At 40.4% G+C, this 23,945-nt stretch overlaps 3 protein-coding genes and 1 non-coding gene across 4 annotated transcripts; 2 read left to right on the top strand and 2 right to left on the bottom strand.

The window, feature by feature from the left end:
- The first annotated feature begins 2,025 nt into the window (after window positions 1–2,025).
- On the top strand, window positions 2,026–9,820 carry LOC121752238 (villin-4-like). The gene is made up of 23 exons (XM_042147190.1): window positions 2,026–2,301; window positions 3,644–3,707; window positions 3,871–3,970; window positions 4,643–4,711; window positions 4,793–5,029; window positions 5,121–5,298; window positions 5,384–5,516; window positions 5,670–5,832; window positions 5,921–6,071; window positions 6,203–6,303; window positions 6,407–6,562; window positions 6,694–6,762; window positions 6,848–6,916; window positions 7,006–7,143; window positions 7,224–7,352; window positions 7,436–7,583; window positions 7,700–7,710; window positions 7,833–7,973; window positions 8,098–8,223; window positions 8,306–8,371; window positions 8,467–8,794; window positions 8,880–9,088; window positions 9,192–9,820. Exons 2-23 carry the CDS (start codon window positions 3,652–3,654, stop codon window positions 9,303–9,305), a joined length of 2,892 nt encoding a protein of 963 aa, XP_042003124.1. The 5' UTR covers window positions 2,026–2,301; window positions 3,644–3,651; the 3' UTR covers window positions 9,306–9,820.
- A 499-nt stretch (window positions 9,821–10,319) lies between these two features.
- Window positions 10,320–11,372, bottom strand: LOC121752604 (RING-H2 finger protein ATL43-like). Its single transcript, XM_042147725.1, has one exon. The coding sequence runs from the start codon at window positions 11,370–11,372 to the stop codon at window positions 10,320–10,322; it is 1,053 nt and encodes a 350-aa protein (XP_042003659.1).
- Window positions 11,373–12,414: 1,042 nt separating this feature from the next.
- LOC121753233 lies at window positions 12,415–16,005 on the top strand. The gene is made up of 4 exons (XM_042148447.1): window positions 12,415–12,723; window positions 12,828–13,061; window positions 13,549–14,787; window positions 15,459–16,005. Exons 1-4 carry the CDS (start codon window positions 12,446–12,448, stop codon window positions 15,475–15,477), a joined length of 1,770 nt encoding a protein of 589 aa, XP_042004381.1. The 5' UTR covers window positions 12,415–12,445; the 3' UTR covers window positions 15,478–16,005.
- Window positions 16,006–17,510: 1,505 nt separating this feature from the next.
- LOC121753471 lies at window positions 17,511–17,617 on the bottom strand. Its single transcript, XR_006040445.1, has one exon. It is a non-coding gene; the product is annotated as a small nucleolar RNA R71 (small nucleolar RNA).
- Between the last annotated feature and the right edge of the window lie 6,328 nt (window positions 17,618–23,945).

Here is a 23,945-nt window from a genome sequence, read left to right as displayed (position 1 = left end):
TATCCATAGCTTCAGTTTTATTGTCTACAGCCCCAAAATTCTATTTCCGCCACTATAGTGGACACCTCCAATAGCTCACAAATTTTGTAATTAAAATAATCGCAGTGTAAATAAATAGAAAACGAGGTAATTAGGGTCGAATATTCGTTGTATTGCAAACCGGGTGATTCGTCGTCGCCTCGGAGCATTTTTAGAGAGTGGTTGTGTAGATAGTGAGTGGATGGATTTTGTGAAAATGGTGAAAAATATGTGGTGGGAAGTGGTATTTGTAGAGGTAAATAATAAAAAAAAATCAAAATTGAATCCGCCGCGCCGGTTGTCTGCCCCCTATGGGCGCCGCGCCTATAGGCGCTGCTAATTCTCCCCAGCCGCGGGCTCGCCCCAACCCCGCCTATCCCGCGTCAGCCACCCCTACCGCCCCAAATGTTGTCCGCCCGCCCTCCGAACAACTTCCCCACTATAGCCGCCCGCCCTCCGCCCCAACCCGCGGCTATAACCGCGGGCTCCAAAGTGGACACTCTAAGAACATTGCGATTATTTCCCCATTTGAGGACTACCATTAGTCATGGCCGGTCGCCGCCACCTATGATCATTTTTTTATCCAATCAAATCACTTTAATCAAGTCCAACTTATTATTTTCGAATACACATTTTTGTGCACTTGGAATCTTGGGTTGTCAAATTAATAGTCTTCAAATTGAAAAATTAACTCATAGTAATAATAGTTGTGTAAATTGATGCACACCAGTTTTGCATAATATCTAAATTAATTGAAATTGTATATGTTAGACGACAGTTGAAGGTTAAGATCGAATGAATGCACATCGTGTCTTACTTTTGCATCGTCTCAATTTCAATCAATTTTGTTTTAATTTAACATTTTGAAATTATGAATCACGGTCAATTATATTCGATTAGGACATATATTAATTTTTGGCATTTAATTTCAAATTTATTAGTACTAGTTAATTATTACTCCTACTGATGAATAAGGAACCTGAGTAAATAGTTTTTCAAACCTTCAAATTTCGGTTAAAAGCGTTTGTTAGAGCCATTAAACTATGATAACTTTGTTTTAAATAAATATATTATTAACGAATTTGATAATATGGCGTTGAATTAATATATGATGCAAGATATATTCGTTGAACCAAGTTTATGAATTTTATTTGTTAGAATTGCTCATCACGATTGCACTTCATTCGTATTAAAAATGAGGCAAGACAGTGATTTTGAGGCATAAATTATTTTGTAATTTTACATTGATTTCTATAGTAATTCTGAATTTTATGATATTTTTTTGTCAATTTTAAAATTTGAAAAAACAAATCTAATATATTTCATAATCAATTTATTGTCCTGTAATCATGCAAATAAGTGAACTATTTTATTTGTATTAGTTACATAACAACTTACATTTGCAATTACAATCCCAGGTATTAAAAATCAGATTAGACACCTAACATCGAATTATAATTTTCCGACTAGTTAGTATATTGATACATTTTATATTCAAACAATAATAATTTTTATTGAAATATACTAATACAGTAATCTTGGATGTGCATGAAATATTTCAAGAATAATCAACATAATTTACATGATATATTTCAAAAATATCAACGTAATTTGCATGAAATATTTTAAGAATTATCAGCATAATTTGAAGATAAATATTTTAAGAATAAAGATTATATCACACATAAAAATATCAACTTTTTAGGAGGGAAAATGGATTCCCATCCCAATTTGTAGTAAATTTTCATATAGAAAAACACTTTAATAAAACGAGTTAAAACTTAAACATTGAGTAATTTGAACAGCCTAAACATTCCATCCCTCCAAATTAAGAAGGCAACAGCATCGCCACATTTTCATGTCTTTTCTTTGCCGTCAATTTTACGGAATTTTGTGTAATAAAATTTGTTGTCAAAAAGAAACAGGTAAAAGTAAGAAGGGATTAAATCTTTAATCTTTTTAGTCATAGTTTCAATAATGGATTAGATGATTCTTTACAGTTCATATGTTACTGTATTGCGAAAGGGGTTTCTTTTTAGCTGATGTTAGTGATAGGCACGCCTGTCAGGCAACTCATCATCATTCCCTCCACCTCTCTCTCTCTCTCTCTCAAATCGCATAATTCGGAATTCTTTGTTTTTTTTTTCAAGTATTCGCGAGGACCCGTCGTTTTTTTTTGGGGGTTTCTTCCTTTGATTGAGCTTTTTGTTGACTTGTTAGATTGGATCTGTTTGTGTTCGTTTCAAGTGGGCCGAGGAATTCAAAAACCAGGAGATTAAGAAGGTAATTAATTAGCTTAATCGAATCTATTTCTCTTCTTCTATCAACTTCATTTGACTGTTTCAGTGAGTCTTAATAAATGTTGGCGTTTTGACTGATGATAAAAATTGAGCCTTGGTGATCGGGCAAGCTGCTGCTTGATAGGAGTATAAAAATACTAGTAATGATGCATTGGAGACTGTTATATTCGAGGCTTTGTTATGTCTAGGTGTTTGAATGTAAGCTGTCTTGTTTGCTGAATCGATACGATATAAAAAGGTTTGTCTATACTCGATGTGATGAGGCATAAATTCAAGATTCACTGAGTCCGAGAAATTGGAGAATTGAGACACTGGTGGAAAGAATTAGTCTGTTTTGTCTTTTTTTAAAAATGTGAGTAAAGAAATTTTGATTTGTTTAGTTTGCAATTTTGCATCCTCTGTTAATTTTATTTTGAGTGATGAATGATTTATAGTAGACCTTTCGATCGATATGGATCAAATTGGATTGGGATGTAGGAGTATGTTCTAGCTGCAAATTATGGTGTAAGGAATTTTTCTTGAAGGTTATTGGCATAGATGATTCGAAAGCACAGAGACAGATGTCAAGTTTAGTTGCAGAATGGATTATGGATTTGTGCAGCATATCTGCAAGTGAAAGCACATGAAACAGAACTTTAGGCTGAAGATAAAAACTCTCATTTCAGCATTGGATGCAACTTCTGGGTTGAGTTTCGTTGCTTATCTATGGTGTCAATGGTGTATTGTAGACTTATTGAACAGCACAACATTGGTTGGTTTAAATGCTGCATAGCTGATGAAAGTGCATTGAGGAGAGTAGCTATTCCAAGCGGATGCAAGAAGGGGTTGGAGCTTGGAGAAAGTGTATGGTTTTAAATAGATTTGGATTGAAACCCACAATCTCAGGCCTGTTTAAGATGCTTTCAAAGTAGTCAACTGATTGATTTCACATTTTCTTCTGGGCGAGCTCTTTGAACTTGTTTTTATGATTCGACAGAGGAGGCTCTGAAGTTAGCAGGAAAGTTTTAGGGGGTTGCTTAGCCTGTTCCATAAAATTATTGTGAATTTGTGATCATAGCTTATTATTAGCAAGTTATTGAGAATCATCAAGTGCTATGCCTGTTTGCTAGTTTCTGCACTTTTCAAGTACTTGTTTTGATCGTGCTTCTTCGTAATTCATTTCTCTATTATCTAAGCAAAATCGTGCTTTTAGAAGGCCCTGTCATGTTTTCTGCCACTTTGGGTTTTCTTTTACATAATTGTTATTTATGAATTGACAAGAAACAGTTTCTTCATAGTTTTTTTAAGGTCGAGTTTTTGAATCTACAGCGTTGTACAAATTGCAGGAACAAATATGGCTGTTTCAATGAAAAACTTAGATCCTGCTTTCCAGGGTGCAGGACAAAAGGCGTATCCTCATGCTAATGTGGCATTTTCCCTTTAAATACGTTTATTGATTTTGTTATTTTCAGCAACATTAATGTATATCCTAGTTCCATTTCCTGTTTCTTTTGCTTCTGTTAAAAATCAGCATCAAGGCTCTGTACTTGTTTCTCACCTTGACATAGTCTAGTGGCACTGAGATATGGCGAATCGAAAATTTTTGTCCCGTTCCAGTCCCAAAATCTTCACATGGAAAATTTTGCACCGGAGATTCCTACGTGATTTTAAAGGTTGGTTAAGTCTCTCCATGTTGTTAAGATGCTAGATGCCCAATTTCTTTAACTCTACATTTTGCAATAGCTCTTGTATTTGTTTCCATGAAATCTAACATGCTATGTTCTCAAGTTCCCCTTTTATAGTCAACCATACACCTCAAACATTCAAGGGGCATTTACTTTTCATGATTGATAAGATACATGACAAAGTATTTTTTTTATTTCGTTAGTAAGATTTGTCCGGTCCTCCCCTTTCAATTGGACATGAATAAAGCAAATTAGCTGAAGTGATAGAAATGGTCAAGTGCAAGAAACCCCAAAGTTCCGATCCATCTTGGTAAACAATGAATTATTATGAGTGATAGGATGGATGGGTGGATAGATAAAAAGAATATAGGCTATGCCACCATTTATTTTGTTGGATTGACTAAATTTGAATTTGTTTGACCATCTTATCCTTCAAATACATAATAATATGTTTTATCAATCTATCCTATCACTCAAAGTAAACACCCCAAAAGTAAACGGGCCCTCAAAGGATGGCATACTCTGACATTGGCTGCAAGAAAAATTCTTTTTTCGATGGCATGCTACTCTAGTTTCAATTGAGTTTAATTTTCATGCTCTTTTATTGTGACTATGCTTGACATATCTATTTCATTCTGACCTATATTTCCTTTTCTGCAGACAACAGCCTTAAAAACCGGTGCCCTACACCACGATATTCATTATTGGCTCGGGAAAGACACCAGTCAGGTAAAGTCTTTATCTGATCCTCCTTTACGGCACTACCTCTGTTACTGTATTTCCTGATTCTGTGAGTATTTTCTCCTGCAGGATGAAGCTGGTACTGCAGCGATCAAAACTATTGAGTTGGATGCAGCGCTGGGTGGGCGTGCTGTTCAATACCGAGAAGTGCAAGGTCACGAAACCGAGAAGTTCCTTTCTCATTTCAAGCCATGTATAATACCCGTAGAAGGTGGAGTTGCCTCAGGTTTCAAGCACACTGAAGCTGAGGAGCACCAGACTCGTTTGTTTGTATGTAAAGGGAAGCATGTTGTTCATGTGAAAGAGGTAGCTTGTCATCCCTCGTTAGCACATAGCGATTAACGACTTATCTCCCAGTACATGTATTTGCATAACTCTTTTCTTTGTGATTGAACAGGTGCCTTTTGCTCGATCCTCACTCAATCATGAAGATATTTTCATTCTTGATACAAAGTCCAAAATCTATCAATTTAATGGCTCCAACTCTTGCATTCAAGAGAGGGCTAAAGCTCTTGAAGTCGTTCAGTACATTAAAGATACTTATCATAATGGAAAATGTGAAATAGCAGCTATTGGTAACTATGCCACTAATCGGGTGTTTTAGGTTTTCATTATTGAGTCGTAGACGAATGCTTGAAGGTCTTTCCCTTTTGACTGCAGATGATGGGAAATTGATGGCTGATGCTGATACAGGAGAATTTTGGGGGTTCTTTGGTGGCTTTGCTCCACTTCCAAAGAAATCCGCTTCTGATGAACCTAAGAGAAACTATGCAGCTCCACCTAAGCTTTACCGGTATTTAATTTCCTCTATACTAGCTGCATTCATTTTGATTCACCTATTTTTTTTAATTTTGTCCCTTTAGGTAAGTTTTATTGAAAATTTATAAAAAATAAGCAGTCTTCCTTTTGCAACCATAATTTTTTTTTATCATTGTGTTATGTCTAGGGTTGATAAAGGAGAGAGAACAATTATCGAGGCTGATACCTGGACAAGGGATTTACTGGACACATACTATTGCTATATCCTAGACTGTGGTAGCGAAGTCTTTGTTTGGATGGGGAGAAATACTTCTCTTGATCAAAGGAAAGCTGCAAGTAGTGCTGTTGATGTAAGTCCAGCTGCTTGAGTTAGTTAACATTTTTCATCTGGACTTGTAGTCCTACTCTTGTCAATTATATTTGCACATCCGCTTATAGGAATTACTGAATAGCGAAGATAGACCAAGAACTCACGTGATTCGTGTGATTGAGGGGTTTGAGACGGTGGCATTTCGCTCTAAGTTTAACTCATGGCCCCAGTCGAACAACAATGTGGCTGTAACCGAAGATGGTAGAGGGAAAGTTGCAGGTTAGTAATATGTATTCACATTATCTCGTTTCACACTTTGTTTGGTAGCTTGATATCATTATGATTTTTCGGATTATATAACTTAATTTTCTGTTGAGTTCTTATCTTTGGTTCCAATTTGATATGTCTAGCACTCCTGAAGAGGCAAGGGATTAACGTGAAGGGTCTTCTCAAGGCTGAAACGCCCAAGGAAGAACCTCAACCTCATATAGACTGCACTGGGAATTTACAGGTGATTTGCAAACAGACAAGGCGGGTATATTCCGTCTAAATTATCTGTATATCATGCTTCACTGTTTTAAATAGTTTGTTAATTTACTGCTTCTGGTTCCCAGGTTTGGCGTGTTGAAGGTCAAGAAAAGATTCTTCTCTCATCTTCTGATCTATCCAAGTTCTACAGTGGAGACTGCTATATTTTCCAATATTCTTATGCCGGTGATGAGAAAGAAGAACAACTAATTGGCACGTGGATCGGGAAGCTCAGTGTTGAGGTGAAGCATTCATATTAGCAAAAACATCTCAGTTTCCCCTTTATTTTATTTAGAAATTTCAACCTGTTGAGTTTTCCAGTGGTCAGATATCTACTAATGGACTTACTGATAATGCAAATCATTCTCTGTAGGATGATAGGATATCGGCAGTTTCTCAGGCAACCAAGATGGTCGAGTCTCTCAAGTTCCTACCTGCTCAGGCATATTATCTTCCTTTATTCATTTATATATGATGCTTTCTCTTTCCAACACCTATATTAATCGTTCAATTTCATGTCTCACTAGGCTCGCTTCTATGAAGGAAGTGAACCGATCCAGTTCTTTGCGATATTTCAGATCTTCATCGTTTTCAAGGTCTGAGAATTCACTAACATAAACAGAGAGACCTCGTGGTCATATTTTTTCATAAAGGCCATGAAATGATTTTGTCTGCATTTTACTAGGGTGGTCTTAGTAGCGCCTACAAGAATTACCTTGCCGAGAAGGAACTTCCTGATGATACATATAAGGATGAAGCACTCGCATTATTTCGGGTTCAGGGAAGCGGACCTGAAAATATGCAATCAATTCAAGTCGAACCGGTAAGCCCTGTACTACTTTTGCTTTCACCTCCTCCGTTGCGTATCGAGTGCGACGTAAATTCATTTCTTAACGGATTCAGGTCGCTTCGTCATTAAATTCCTCCTATTGCTACATACTGCATAGCGGGCCAACTGTGTTTACATGGTCGGGGAATCTCACGACACCTGAAGCCCAGGAACTCGTCGAGAGGCAGCTTGATCTTATAAAAGTTCGAAACTTTTGTTAGAATGTTTTTGTGGTTGCATACAAATTTATGTTAGGGTTGTCTCACATGCCGCAAACTTCTTGCAGCCAAACGCACAGTCTAAACTGCTCAAGGAAGGTGCCGAGTCTGAGCAGTTTTGGGACTTGTTAGGAGGAAAGTCTGAATACCCAAGCCAGAAACTTACTAGAGAAGCCGAGAGCGATCCTCATCTATTCTCGTGCACCTTGACAAAGGGTATGCCGCCTGCATACTGATTTACGCCTTTTTTGTCTTCTTCTTTTGTTTTGTCCTTGTTAATCCATCTAACTTAATTTGTTTGCTCTTATAACGATCTTGCCTACTGGTTTCAGGAGATCTCAAGGTACACTATCTGTATATTACCTCGGAGGAAACAAAAATGCAGTTTGATTAGTATTCTGATGTTTTTAACTTTTAATTCAAAACCACTGGATATATGAGAGTTGGTCACTAACTATGTTGCAGGTGACGGAGGTTTACAACTTCGACCAGGATGATCTAATGACCGAAGATATATTCATTCTCGACTGCCACGCTGACGTTTACGTTTGGGTTGGGCAACAGGTGGACACTAAGAATAAGTTGAATGCTTTAAGTATTGCGGAGGTAAGATTTAACTTGATTTTTCTGCTCATTTAAGCTAGCATAGATTGTTTATAAAGTTTGGATACTTTTCCTCTTTGCCATCAGAGATATTGTTGATATGTAGTTTGTTGTTACAACTCAACAGAAATTTCTGGAGCGTGATTATCTTCATGAGAAATTATCACTTCAAGCACCGGTTTATATTGTTATGGAAGGAGGCGAACCACCGTTTTTCACTCGCTTTTTCTCCTGGGACTCCTCAAAATCTGCAGTAAGTCATACCGCTTTATGCCTTAGCTTAGTTCAATATCAGATCTTCGCCGTACACTCACTTGACTGGTATATGGTTACAGATGCACGGCAATTCTTTCCAGAGAAAGTTTACTATTCTTAAGAATGGAGGCGCTCCAGTGTTGGATGTAAGCCGTTCTTCCTCTTGTTCGTTCTCTTTTGGATAATGACGTCGGTTTATGCTAGATTTTAATAGACAAATTTTGCGTTCTTCCCATCATAGAAACCCAAAAGGAGAACGCCTGTCTCATATGGAGGGAGGTCTGCTGCACCCGAGAAATCACAGCGTCCAAGAAGCATGTCATCTAGCCCGGACAGAGCTCGTGTACGAGGCAGATCTCCGGCATTCAATGCTCTGGCTGCGACTTTTGAGAATGCCAATGCAAGAAATATGTCAACTCCTCCTCCAGTGGTAAGAAAGGTTTATCCCAAGTCTGTGACACCGGATTCCGGGAAAAGCGGCCCAAGATCTTCGTCTATAGCTGCCCTGAGTTCGAGTTTCGAAAAAGTGCCACCTGCTCGGCAATTCGTCATACCTCGTTCGAATAAAGGTATGTTTTATCGAGTTTTTAAGAATGAATGCTGTTTTCTTAGTCTGGAGATGTTCGTTGAAATGTTTTTTCCTCTACGTTGAAGCGAGTCCTGAGACACCTAAACCGAAACCCGAGCCACTATCCAGGCAGAACTCCGTAGATCCGAGCCCCAAGTCCAAGCCAGAGCCCATACAGGAAGATGTGAAGGAGAATGAAGCTGAGGATGAGGAGGGACTCACTTTATATCCATACGAACGTCTCAAGACGACATCGACCGATCCAGTCAGCGACATTGATGTGACAAAACGAGAGGTATATTGGATATAAAAATAACACTGGCTAATTCACCACATACCTCGTGGGTTAAACAATTTCGAGCTCGTTCAAATATGTACTTACACGTCTCCTTCTACAGACGTATCTGTCCTCGGGTGAGTTCAGGGAGAAGTTTGGGATGTCGAAGGGCACCTTCTACAAGCTGCCTAAATGGAAACAGAACAAGCTCAAGATGTCGCTCCATCTATTCTGAACACTCTCCCCTGACGACTGACGTAGATCATCAGCAACGGTTGCAAATTCTTATGGTGTCCTTTTATCTCTCCTTATACTTGCCCAATGCGGTCTTCATTTCAGGCTTCGCTGCACACGGGATGCATTATTTATACAAAAGAAGCAAGTTCCCGAGTTTCTAGGGGGGCGACGCAACTGCGATTCTTCCATGCTTGAGATGAGTATTGGACTTAATTTTTTCGTGTTTGTGAATTATTAGCTTTGATATTCTTTCTGGTCCCAGGTTTGTTGTGAGCTTGCAAATTCATTTTATTTTTCTTTCTATTTTTGGGGGTTTCTTATTCTTGATTTTGTGTTTTCATTGTTTTCGGCTATCTATTTTTAGGAGAGTGGTTAGAAACTTTGCAAATGCAGAATTTTTACATTTTAGGATACTTACTGAGCAATTTACTTCAAGTGTATACAGTTTTTATGTAAACCAGTTCACTTATTACTATTTGGCTACCCAATAAAAATGTGTGTTTTTTTTGGTTATGGACTCAATGCCCCACATTAGTCATTACTTATAAGAGAAACTAGTGTGCGGTTTATATAAAATGTTTGGTCTATAACAATTGGTGTTTTCATTAAGAGCCCAAACGACTCGTAGTGATGGCTTGTGGAAGACAGCTATGACCAACGAGTACGTTTGTGGCCCACTTGGAGTGGTAGCTGGGTCAAAGAACTTGCCGTGACCAACGAGAACTCAGAGTGTTGTTGGCCTGACAAAGAATCAGTCGTGACCCATGGGAACGTTGTCCCTTTAGGGTATTGGTTGTTACAAACTCATGTCCCCAGTGAGAGCAAATGGTGTGGTGTGGGGGGGTTTTGGGATGAATTCTGTTTGGTTTGTAACAATTTTTTTTATGAAAGTGAAGTTTATGTTATATATATGTAAGAGGGAAAAAATTGAAAAAATGAAGCTTAACATTATTTATAGGTAGAATTCCAACTGTTGTTTTACAACACCGAAGAAAACAGTATATATCTCTCTCTAAACTGTACCAGAAGAAGAAGCAGCCGTAGATTTTGCAGGCGCTTTCTGCTGCTGTTGAAACTGCGGAATCCACTCCTTCAATCTCTTCACTATCCCTTCTTCCTCTTTCTCTTTCTCTTTCCCTTTCCTATCTCCTAGATCACTCCTACTTTTCCTCATCCCTCCCGCCGCCTGCTCCTCGTCTTCGTCATGGTTGTCGTCCGCCTCCCCATCGGCCATCAGCATTTCCGTCCTCAGATACAACTCCTCCTCCTCCATCGGTACCTTACTCTGCCCCTCCTCCCCGTCGTCTGACACCATAATCTTGTGCTCCAGCCGATGCTTATCCCTATCCCCTTGCGCCCCTAATGGTTCGCTTCTCCTGCTTATATTCCTCGACAAATTCCCGCTTCTCCGCCTCCTTGAACTCCACCCATCGAACGACGACCGCCTCCTCAACTCGTTCCCCGACGCGGAGGCGGAGGAGTGCCGGGCCTGACCGGCGGGGAGACGGTAGTTGTGGAGAGCTTTGTGGCGGCCACCGTAGCGGTCTACGAGGAGCACATCCTCAGAGCGGACGCGGTAGCGACAGAGCGGGCACGTGGAGTGCTGGTCGAGCCACGTGTCGACGCACTCCACGTGGAACGCGTGTTTGCACTTGGGCAGGAGGCGGAGGACCTCCTCCGCCTCGAACCGGGTCAGGCAGACCGCGCACTCGAGGCCGTCCTTCTGGCCGCGGAGGGAGGCGAACCGGAAGAGGGGCAGCTGCTGGATCACCTTTCGGTTCACCCCCGAGTCCACCCTAGCCAGAGGGATGGCCGCCTGGGAGACGGACGCGGTCCTGCAGCGCTGCACGTAGAGGAGCACGAAGGTGATTGTGAACACGGTGCAGATTGAAGCCACGATCACCGTCGTGCCTGGCTTGAATACCTCCGAGGGTGTGTGCAGAATCGGTGATGACGGCGGCGGCGGCGGAAACTGGTAGTAATATTCGTCTTCCTGCGCGAGTCTCCTTGCTGAGGATGCTGTTTGGATTAAGGAAACGATGAGGAAGAATTTGGACATCCCCATTTTCGGGTATAAAAATAACAAGGATTTTAGGATTTGAAAAAAAACAACGCATTTGTTGAATCTTGAAATTTTGAAGGAAATAGATGATCAGGCTGCATATCTCTTTCTCTATAATTTGAGAATATTGGCAATAATTTCATCATGCAACATGCAAAATTGTGAAAATGAACATGGGGTGGGGGAGGTAAAAGAATGAGTGACAGATGGTTGGTGTTACTAGTTCTACCATTAATTATTTTTCCTTGTATAGTAGTGATTTCTTGACAAACCTTTTTCATGCTGCACTTTGATATTTCTTACACAATAATTCCTAAATTTAGTTTAAGGAAGATTTGATGCTGAGATACGAAGAAGTGGTTATTTCGGCGTGTTTTTTGGTTTGCTCGTACGCCACTAGTTATATGTATATATGTAGCTATATTTTTGCACATCTTAACGTGGCCAAATATATAGGTAGAACCATCTTTGTGGTTTTATACATCATTTTTCCCACCCCAACCTCTAATGGTCGCCCAAGTTTATTGCACTATTATCAGTTTGCTTCTATATAGATTTCCTAAAATCAATGTCTGTAGTATATACTATTGACATTGGTTGTAAGAATAAATAAATAATGAGAAAAATGGTAACTACTAACTATCCCTTTGTTGGGACAACAAAAAACAAATAATGCACAAATAAGAGAGGTAAATATCACTAAAATAAAAAATTTAAATCTATAAGGCCGTGATAAAATGCTAACTAATTTTCAATTCGAGCTTTTTCAACTTTATATGTTAAAATTGTCAACACAAATATATAAATATAGAAATACAAGAATTTTGATATACTTATGTCTTTTGTGTTGATATTTAAATTTATATATTGTATTAATAATGTTATGTATTTGTGTTGATAATTTTAATTTATTGATTGGAAATTAGTGTTATTACCTTTGTGTTACAATTTGTTTTAATGGGCAGCCGCAGGGTCTAAATAACTACGGCCCACTAACAGGTTCGTGACTGAACTACTCTATGTTTTAAAATACTCATATATTTTTTACTAGTACAAAGAGCTCTTCGTTTCGATATATGGAATGCAGAAAACTTGGAATCATACGTTTGACAATGAAAGAACAGCAGAAGACAAAGACGAAGGTGAAGAGAAAAAGAAGAATCACGATGGTGAAGAAGAAGAAGGATATGAGGAATGATGAAATTGTTTTTCCTTTGCTATTAGCATCTTGTTGTTCGAAACCTCACGTGGAAAAAGCCCTAATTAAGAAATGTTTGAAGAAGATGCTACTCTTTCTCCCCCAATTGCATTTGCCGCCATTCCTCGCATTGCTTCCTTCGCTTTTGAAATCCGAGTAATGATAAAATTATAAGTTCGTTGAGAATCTACTTTTACTGTTTGAATTCCGTGTGATGTTATGTGTATTGATTTCTGCGTCTGCGTTGTTTTTTGCGGCAGCTGTGCTGAAATCGTGTGTAAAAGTTTGGACATCGTAGGCGCTGCGTCGCTGGCAACCCTCGAGATGAGTGAGCAGATTGCCGCGGAGGATGAGATAGTAAAGAGATTGATCGCACTGGTGAGAAATTCAAAAAGGGAAATTGCGATTGCTGCTTGCAATGCTGTATTGGATTTATCTGCGGCGTCAGCAGGAAGACTGCGGCTGCTTGATTTCCGTGCAATTGAGAATTTTATGTGAGTATTTTTTATATTAATGAGAAATTATGATTTTCTGGGTAAAATGTGAAGTTAACTGCTGGTTAGGGGTGGTTTTGGTGTGTAAGATATGCTTTCAGATACTTCGAAGCTGGTTGATGATGGAGATGATATGAGTATATCATGAACGAAATAGTTTTGGTTTCCTAGTTTGGGCTCTCATGAATAATGATATTGGTTATTGATGGCTTTTCGGGGGTTTAGTTTCTATAGTTCATTTCCTTGGCTTAAAAAGATGTTGTGCTATTCATGAAATTTGTTGCTGGTAAGGAGAGATGCAACACGAACAGAAAATTGCTGCTGGGATGCATATAGTGCGAGCTAGTTTAGTTTGATGATTTATCTTAAACAAACGGCCTAAATGATAAAATATTGGATGAAATAGAGAATCACCTAAGCTGGCTAAGCATCACTTGCCAGGTTTTATTTGAAGAGATAGCTGCTTATATGACTTAACATCTATTAGTGTATGCTTGACACAGGGAACCAAATCTCGAGGAGATACAGTTGGTACTTCTGCGAATATGACACTGTTGAAAGAAGATGATCTTTCAATATTACTTCTTCAGGGAGCAACTGATCTTATTAACTCTTCTTCAATTGAGCAGCTGCAGCTAATACCAACAGACATTAGTGAAACCTTTTTAGTGCATTTAAGAGGATTGTTGGGAGCAGTGCATGAACATAGGTTGCATAGTACTTCTTCAACATGTGATAAGAGAAATGATTTTTTCGCAGGTAACATCAGAGTATGTAATTTGGTTGAAAGTGTTTTCATGCTATCAATCAATCGTGGTCTGCTCCCAGAGTCCATATACCTCGAATATATAAAGAGCGGTATTTTCGGTTCGGGGGAAGCTAGTATTGAGTCATTTTTTTCCGAGGTCTGGGAGGTGTCTCCGAAGCTTTTAAGGAATGCATCAAATGATTTATTGAGCGAGGATAGTATTTTCAATCCTTTTCTGCAGTATCATCGTCTGAAAGATGCAATACCTTCTAGTCTCCCTTCCATGCTAAAATGCTTTACTTCCTGCCCTGCCATTGTAGCAGATGAGCTTGATATACTTCATGTCATCGAGGAGATTAAAAGTCATCTTGGTTACCCCATTATTTACAACCAGGATATCCGCGTTGTGAAAACACAGTCCGGAGAACAAGAGCTGCACTATTTTCAAAAGCAGCCAGAGTCTCGCTGCTCCATTTCTCCTCATATTTTCAGTATTAATGATATTTTGGAATGCGAAGAGGCATTTAAGAAGGGCTACTCAATTGCTCTACGTGGTATGGAATTTCGCTGTCAAACCATTTCTGTAATTGCAGATGAGTTAGCATCTCTCTTTGGGCAGCCTTCAGCTGGTGTTAATATGTACTTAACTCCATCTGATTCACAAGGCTTGGCTCGACACAGTGATGATCACTGTGTCTTTGTATGCCAACTCATCGGTACGAAAAGATGGAAAGTATATCCTCGGCCAGATTCCAAATTACCTCGCTTATATGAACCTTGCTATAGCCTGCATGGTTTGGAGGATGAAGGTCATGAGGGTCATGAACACCAGCAGTTTGTGCTGAAAGAAGGCGACATTTTATATATTCCAAGAGGTTTTCCACATGAGGCAATAACCGATGTGGACGATGACAATGTGGCCACCGTCAAATTCTCCTTGCATATGACACTAGCCATTGAAATAGAGCCTCCATTTGAGTGAGTCCTTCAATTTCATGCATTAATATTTTACTCCCTCCATCCGCTATTAAATGTCCCATTTTTCCTTTTCCGTCTTGCTGTCAATACATGTTTTATTTTACTTGTACTATTTTTGATAAGTGGATCCCACATTCCACTGATACATCCCACTCATGTTTTATTATAAAACTAAGGACTACATTCCACCAACTTTTTCTATATGCATTCCATCATAAAGTCAAACAATTTTTTAAAATCCGAGCCGGTCAACTATGAGACATTTATTGGTGGACGGAGGGAGAATATTATCCAAATTTCAACATTTTGACTACTTAGTATTGTATGGTGCTTCAGATTAACTATGTATTATCCAAATTTCAACTATGAGACATTTTGACTACTTAGTATTATCCAAATTTCAACTATTGGTGGACGGAGGGAGAGTATTATCCAAATTTCAACATTTTGACTACTTAGTATTATATGGTGCTTCAACATTTTTGATTACTTAGTATTATCCAAATTTCAACTATGCTCAAACTTGGTTGCTGTTATTTCTAAAACAGATTAACTATGGTTGTTGACATTACAGGTGGGAAGGTGATGTGAATCAAATTTACATTGTTATTCCTATAACTTTACATGATTTATATAGTTTGATGCTTGCAAAAGTGTGTTTTATGGTGTAGGAAGAGGAGTAAATGGTGAAACAAAGAAGGAAGCTCGGAGGGTGAAAAGCTGTCCAGAAAGCTCTCAAAATTGGCCACCCGGCCGGGTTAATTTTCAGCTGTAAAATAAACCCGGCCGGGTAGTTCATTTTAACTGCTATATTGCAGTTTTGTGGCGGTTTGAAAAATGTGTAAAGGGAACGGATGGGACGTGACAAGGGAAAGAGGGGAGAGTTGGCAGGAGGATTAAAAAAAGAAAAAAGGTGGGGAGAGAGAGATAGATGTGACGTGAGGGAGCTTTAATGATACACCAAAAAAATTGAGGAAAGAGGTGGCGGCGAATTCAGAGTTTCTGCCATCATTCCGACGCTCCGTTTCAGAATCTCAATTCCACTCAACGAGAGCAAGCTTTCTACGGTTTTCATTGCATATTTCACCATGTTTTTAGTCTAAGCTCCCTATGTTGCTCCAAGTTGTAATCTAGGCTTGTATGGATGTTTTTACACCATTAATTTCATATGTTTGTGTCCAACAATGTGCTTAATTTTATTCACTATGTTTTTGGCTATGGATGTAGTGATGTTAATTCCTTTGCTATCGTCTCTTTAACATAGCTTAGGATTGATCGTTTGTTGGTATGCTTTCGATTTAGAACTGTTCAGGGGATAAATTGATAGTGGATTAGGTAAGTGATTATAGTAGACGACGTTCGTTCCCGCGCATCCGCAGGAATTAAATGTCGTTGAAAGTTGGTTCATGGAACAAGTGTTCAGCTGACTGTGAACTATACGTCGTAGACATGTTCAGTGCACGCGATTAGGTTGATTTGTTGATCCCAAATATGTGCTTTTAATATCGGTGTAGAATAATACAAGTCTCGTGAGCAACTTGGAGTGACGTCTTTTTCCTGTTTGAAAAGTCTTCCTTAGTTAACTTGCAGTAGTATTTTTGTCATCAACTTTTAGAAATCAAAATCTACAAAACAAATCATCTTTTAGTATGTCTTTTCTTTGTTTTAGAATTAAATAATCAATTCCTTCCCTGTGGATCGACACTCGAAATATTACAATCGACACTGTATTCTTGCAGTATTGCTGTAATATTAGAGTTAATTAATCAAACTTGTATGACTAAACACTTGATAATTGAACTCCAAAATTACACATCAAGTTTTGGCGCCGTTGCCGGGGAAGGCAATAGATTGTTTAACTTCTAGTTTGTGTTTTGTTTTATTTTTATTTGATCTTTCTCTTATTTTTGTAGGTACTCATTTCGTGTTCTTGGAGGTGATAGCCATCTACCGCGTCTGGACTTGAAGACGAAGGAGTATATTTTCTAGGTGACATCTTTTTATCTCTTAGTTAGATAGTTTAGTTTTCACTTAAGCACACACATTTTATAGGACTTACCCCGAAGTTGTCGAGAGGTCTCGCTTTCGGTAATTAGGAAATATTTTATGCTTGTGCTTGGTGTATTTTCTGTTGTGTAGGTAAAAATAAAAAAATAAAAATAAAAAAGTGAATGCACACGCGATCACAGGGTACACCACCGTTTGGGTTGCTCTGTTATCAAAGAAGAAGAGTTAGAGGATCGCCTACTGAAATCTTCCCGGACTATCCGAGTCCAATCAGAGGCAACTTGTTCAGCGAGCCGAGTACAGAAAGAGATTCAGAATCAGAAAGTGAGATGGCAGATAACAATGAGATACCACCACCTGTTGTGAGGTTTGGCGATACACTGAGATCGGGAATTGAGTACCCCGGAGAGTTTGCTTATGCGAACAACAACATCAACATTCCACCTCACTATATTAGTTTGGTGAATGGGGGGAATCTTTTCCATGGACGGGATGATGAGGACCCGGTGAGCCACCTCAATGCCTTCTACGAGTTGACGAACTCTCACAGACCCCCGAATGTGGAACACAATCTAATCAAGAGGGTCTTATTCCCATTCTCTCTGAGGGAGAAAGCAAGAGCTTGGTATGACTCTATCCCGGGCTACAACATAGCAACGTTCCAAGAGTTGAAGACGTTGTTCCTCTTGGAATACAATTCTCCTATGAAGATTGAGAAGTTGAGAGAGGAGATCACCTCTTTCCGACAAAAGTATGACGAGTCCTTCGCGGAAGCATGGAAGAGATTCACGGAATTGATAAGGAAATGCCCAAGTCACGGACTAGCTCCGGGGCATGACCTTTTGAAATTCTACAAGGGACTCAACAGTGAAGGCACGGGATTGGTGACTGCAGGTTCGAATGGGAACCTAGATGATCTAACTCACGATGAGGTGAGGGCTTTGTTTCAAAGGCTGGCCAACAATCAACGGAATTGGCACAATCCAAGGCGAGGGGCTGATAGAGCGGGAGATACATTTGGTGCTACCAAGGATGCGGAAAGAGTGACCGCAATTGAGGCTCAACTGGCGGACATTAGCACTCAAATGTCGTCGATGACAAAGGCAGTTAAATCTCTTCAACTGACTCCTCAACCCCAAGCTGTGACGGTGATGAGATGTGGGTTGTGCCAAGGCGGGCATCATACTGATCAGTGCCCAAGTCTTCAAGGACCACCTGTGGAAGATGTGAACTATATTGGCAACAATCGCCAAGGGTTCAATCAAGGCAACCAATACAACAATCAGCAAAATTGGAGGCCTCAACAAACGGGATGGAATCAGGCTGGTCCTAGCAACAACTCGGGAAATCAATGGAGGAACAACACTCAACCGCCGGGTTATGAGAAGAAGCCAACCGTCGATGATCAGTTGGGGCAGATTCTCTCTTTCATGACTAAGAGTCAAAAGGAGAACGAAAATTTCAAGGAAAGGACGGTGGAAAAGTTTGGGCAGATGGATGCGACAATGAGGAATCTTGAGACGCAGATAGGGCAGCTTGCCACGGCATCACACACGAGGATTCCTAACACCATCCCGAGCAATACCGTACCTAATCCGAGAGGCAATGAACAGTGTAAGGCAGTGGTCTTGAGAAGTGGTCGTGAGTTGGATTCGACACCATCAATGGACGGCCAAGGTACTTCCGGCATCTCACACGCAGGGGCGGATGAGATGTTAGGCTTGCATTCCTCGCACGCAGGGGCGGACGAGGCATGTAAGGGAAGTCCCGCGTTGGTGCAGGGTGCCCAACATGGTCAAGAACAGGCTGCATCCGGCAGCAAGGAAAATGGTGTAGAATCCGAGTTAAGCGAGAAGTTTTTGGCAGAAAAGAAGGGAAAGCAGAAAGTAGAGATGGGATCAAATGGACAGCTGATGACAAGTCCGGCATTAGACCCGAAAAGCAAGTTCAACTTCCCTGATCACATTCCTCCTCCACCATATCCACCGAAGAGGAAGAAGAGAGCTCCAAAGGAGAAAAGCTTCGAGTGGATGATGAACGTGATTCGAAAAGTGACTGTGGATGTATCGTTGGTGGACCTCTTCACTAATTTCCCCAAGTTCTCCAAGTTCTTTAAGGACATGATGGCAAACAAGGAGAAACTTCAAGACGAGGGAATAGTGGCATTGAGCATGAATTGCTCACAACTGATTTCGGGAATGATGCCCATGAAGAAGAGGGATCCGGGAAGTTGTGTGATTCCTTGTGAGATAGGCAACACAATTTTCACCAAATGTCTATTGGATCAAGGATCGGGGATCTCACTGATGGCGTTGAAAACGGCACGTGCCATTGGATTAGAGAAGAGGATGGAACCCATCGACATTGCTCTACAATTGGCTGATCACTCCATTGTGAAGCCCACTGGAATAGTAGAGGATGTCTTGGTCAAGGTAGACAAGTTCGTCATCCCCGTTGATTTCATAGTATTGGATATGCCCGAGGACAAAGAGGTGCCAATTCTGTTTGGCAGACCGTTTCTTGCCACGGGGGACGTGTTGCTTGGAGCAAAGGACAACTCAGTCACGTTCAGAATTAATGGTGAGCAAGTGACCATTAACGTGGAGAAAGCGATGAAGCATCCTAGTGATGCAAAAGCGTGCTTTAGAGTTGACGTCCTCGACAAGTGTATCTTTGATAAGATGCGTTGCTCGGCAAGTATAGAAGGAAGCGTTTATGATAAGGGGAGCTTGGAAAGAGACTTTGGTTCGACAATTAAAGTTGATTTTGATTTTGATGAAAGTGAGGATGCTCAAATTGATCAACCAAGTCTCGAGAATGAATGTGTGGTGGATAGTTTCGTGGCGGATGTACAGCCTTCAATTGAAGTACCACCAAAGCTAGAATTGAAGCCACTCCCGACAAATCTGAAATACGCATTCCTTGGTGAGGATGAATCTTTACCGGTTGTGATATCGGCGATGTTGAATGATGAAGAGGAATTGAAGTTGATAGAGCTACTGAAGTCACACAAGAAAGCTCTAGGTTGGTCCATTGCCGACATCAAAGGAATTAGCCCCGCAATATGCATGCATAAAATCTTGATGGAAGATGGAGCTAAGCCGGTAAGAGAGAGACAAAGGAGGTTGAACCCACTTATGCAGGAAGTGGTTGAAAAAGAAGTGAAGAAATTGCTGAAATATGGGATGATCTATCCCATTTCCGATAGTGAGTGGGTTAGCCCGGTACAATGTGTACCAAAGAAAGGGGGAATAACCGTGACCGTCAATGAGAAGAATGAGGTTTTGGCAACTCGATTGGTGAACTCATGGAGAGTTTGCATGGATTATAGAAAGTTGAATACGGCGACGAGAAAAGATCACTTCCCGTTGCCATTTCTGGATCAGTTGCTCGACAGGATTGCGGGTTATTCCCACTATTGCTTCTTAGACGGATACTCGGGGTACAATCAGATTGCAATTGCCCCGGAAGATCAAGAAAAGACGACATTCACATGTCCTATTGGAACTTATGCCTTCCGCCGGATGCCTTTTGGTTTGTGTAATGCACCGGCTACATTCCAACGATGCATGATGGCAATTTTTTCCGATATGAATGAAGACATCATGGAGATCTTCATGGATGATTTCTCCGTCTTTGGATCCTCATTTGACTTTTGCTTAGAAAACCTTAGACGGGTCCTACAAAGATGTGAGGAGTCAAATCTCGTGCTAAATTGGGAAAAGTGTCAATTTATGGTCAAGGAGGGCATAGTGTTGGGACACAAGGTGTCAGAGTTGGGGTTGGAGATGGATAAGGCGAAGATTGATGTGATCTCGAAGTTACCTCCCCCAACGAATGTGAAGGGCATCCGTAGTTTCCTTGGTCATGCGGGATTCTACCGACGGTTTATAAAAGATTTTTCAAAGATTGCAAAGCCACTTTGCAACTTGCTTGAAAAGGATGCCAAGTTCGTCTTTGATGGGAAATGCCTTGAGGCATTTGAATTGTTGAAGAAAAAGTTAGTCGAAGCTCCTATTATTATCACACCCGACTGGTCAAAGCCGTTTGAGCTGATGTGTGATGCTTCGGACTATGCTGTGGGGGCCGTTCTAGGCCAAAGGAGAGACAAAGTTCTACACGCCGTCTACTATGCTAGCAAAGTACTCAACGAAGCTCAACTGAATTACACCACGACAGAGAAGGAAATGCTAGCAGTAGTGTATGCTTTCGAGAAGTTTCGTGCTTACTTACTTGGCACGAAGGTGGTAGTGTTTACGGATCATTCGGCTATCAAGTACTTGATGAACAAGAAAGATGCAAAGCCTCGGTTGGTGAGGTGGATCCTTTTACTACAAGAGTTTGATGTGGAAATCAAAGACAAAAAGGGGACCGAGAATTTGGTAGCCGATCATCTGTCTAGATTAGAAGGATTGGAAGAGACGGAAGATGAAAGAAAGAAAATGATAAATGAGAAATTTCCCGACGAGCAAGTGTTGCAAGTGGAGGCTCGGGAAACATATGTGCCGTGGTTTGCCAATTTGGCGAACTACCTTGTCACGGGCATTATACCAGAAGGGTTGTCTTCTAATCAAAAGAAGAAATTTTTGAGTGACACCCGCACGTATGTTTGGGAAGATCCGTTTCTCTTCCGCATTTGTAGTGATGGAGTTATTCGAAGGTGCGTTGGAGAGCATGAGCACCTTCAGATTTTGTCTGCATGCCATGATTCGTTGTATGGCGGCCACTTTGGAGCACGACGAACGGCTTTTAAAGTGCTTCAGTCCGGATTCTTTTGGCCATCGATCTTCAAGGATGCAAAAGCTTATGTAGAGAGATGTGACAGTTGCCAAAGAACCGGCAATATCTCGTGGAGAAATGAAATGCCGATGAATAACATTCACGAGGTAGAACTATTTGATGTTTGGGGAATAGACTTCATGGGACCGTTTCCCAAGTCTAATGGGCAGCAATACATTCTCGTTGCTGTTGACTATGTTTCTAAGTGGGTAGAGGCAGTGGCCTCGGCAACCAATGATGCCAAAGTGGTGTTGAAGTTTATCAAAAATCACATCTTTAACCGCTTTGGGACACCACGAGCTATTATCAGTGATGGAGGAACTCATTTTTGCAACAAATTGTTTGAAAACCTCCTAGGAAAGTATGGTGTCCAGCACAAGGTTGCTACCCCTTATCATCCCCAAACAAGTGGTCAAGTTGAAGTCTCCAATCGTGAGATAAAGCGGGTGCTTGAGAAAGTTGTAAGGCCGTCTCGGAAGGATTGGGCTCAAAAGTTAGATGATGCTTTGTGGGCATATCGAACGGCGTACAAGACCCCGATTGGAACTTCGCCATACAAATTGGTCTTTGGGAAGGCTTGCCATTTGCCGGTAGAGCTTGAGCACAAAGCTTTTTGGGCTTTGCAAAAGCTTAATTTGGATTATGATGCTGCAGCCGAGAAGAGGATGTGCGACATGAACGAGATGGATGAGTTTAGGCTCCGTGCCTATGAGAGCGTTGACCTCTACAAGGAGCGGGCTAAGAAGATTCACGATGCAGCCATTAAGCCTCGTCAATTCCATGAGGGACAACTGGTCCTTTTGTACAACTCTCGGCTTAAACTGTTTCCGGGCAAGCTCAAGTCTAGATGGTGGGGTCCTTATGTGGTGCACAAGTTATACCCCTATGGTGCTGTGGATGTTCGGGATCAGAAGAATGGTAGCATTTGGAAGGTGAATGGCCAACGTTTGAAGGCCTATGTTGGAGTTGAAGGAGGCATGGAGACAGAGGAAGTGACTACACTAGTGGACTCAAGAGTGTAGATCAAGAATGAAGAAGGTCGAGCCAACGACTATAAACAAAGGCGCTGATTGGGAGGCAACCCAAGTTTTTTTTTTTTTTTTTTTTTTTTTTTTTTCTCTTTTATTTTTGATTTCTTATGTTGGAGGTTTTGTTTGCTCAATTCTTTCCTCCAACATTTATTTTGAATTGAGTGTTCTTTTTGTGTGTTTTGTTTTTGTTTGTTGTTTGTGTAGGAGCAACATGGAGAAAGGGCTTACATTGGAGCTTATGAGAGAGTACACCTACAATTGGAGATACACCCGCCCTCCCACCCGAATGCACTATGGACGTCACGCCAAGTTTGGGGGAGTTCTCTTTCCCTTTACTTTTAATGTTCTTCTTTGCATGCATTGGGGACAATGATGCATTCAAGTTTGGGGGGGTTGATTTATGCATGATGCATGTTTGTTGGGTGTATTTTTTGCTAAATGTGTTTTGAATCATGTATTTGACGGGTGCATGTTAGATCTTCGGCTTTCTGGTTGGGAAATCTTGCTTGATTTTATTTGAACTTTGAAGCTTAGGATGAATGGAATGGGTGCATGAATTTATTTGAAAGAGCATGTCATGATTACATCCGATTTCTTGAGTTGAGGAGAGTATGAAAGTCGCATGCCTTGTGGAAATTATTTTGGATTGATTTGCTCTATTGCGTTGCGTGCTTGCATTCAAATTTGTTGATGATAAGGGAGGATAAGGCACTAGAATGAACTCCATGGCCAAATATTCACATGCCTAGTCCTAAAAATGATCCCCTAGAAGCCACCTTGAGCTTATTCCCTATTTCTTTTGTACAAACACTTAGCCAATTAAATAAGCCTCATTTTAGTCTCATCGAAAGACATTGCTACTATTTGGGTGCTAAATACTAGTTTGAGCTTGGTGGTTGAATGTTGAGTGTTGGGTGGTGTATTGGAAAAGTGTAGACATTTTTAGACTTGATGTAATGTATAAGTGAAAAGAATGAAGTTCTTAGAGAAGAGAAAAAAAAAACAAAAAGAAAGAAAAAGACGACCTCCAAATTTGCAAGAGTCGGGGTCTTGTTTAGAAAAAAAAAGAATAAGCTTGATGGAATAAAGATAGAGCTTCTACATTTGTTTGATGTAATCTTGTCTAGAATAGATCTCAAGTTTGGGGGAGTGTGAGTTTGGTTGTAAAATTTATCTTGTTTGATCTTTGGAAGGAAGTTGTAGGAGGGAAGAATTTGGCACTCAAATGTGTAGCCTTTGAGCTCACTATCCATATTTATCTTACCTCATCCCTAGCCCCATTACAACCTTGAATTAAGACCTTGTACCTTTTTGTTGATGCTTGTGGATGCTTTGTAAATA

The sequence above is a fragment of the Salvia splendens genome, chromosome 10 (assembly GCF_004379255.2).
Source record: "Salvia splendens isolate huo1 chromosome 10, SspV2, whole genome shotgun sequence".
NCBI lineage: Eukaryota > Viridiplantae > Streptophyta > Magnoliopsida > Lamiales > Lamiaceae > Salvia > Salvia splendens.
Note: the sequence above shows the minus strand (reverse complement) of the source record. Positions and strands in the feature narration are given on the sequence as shown.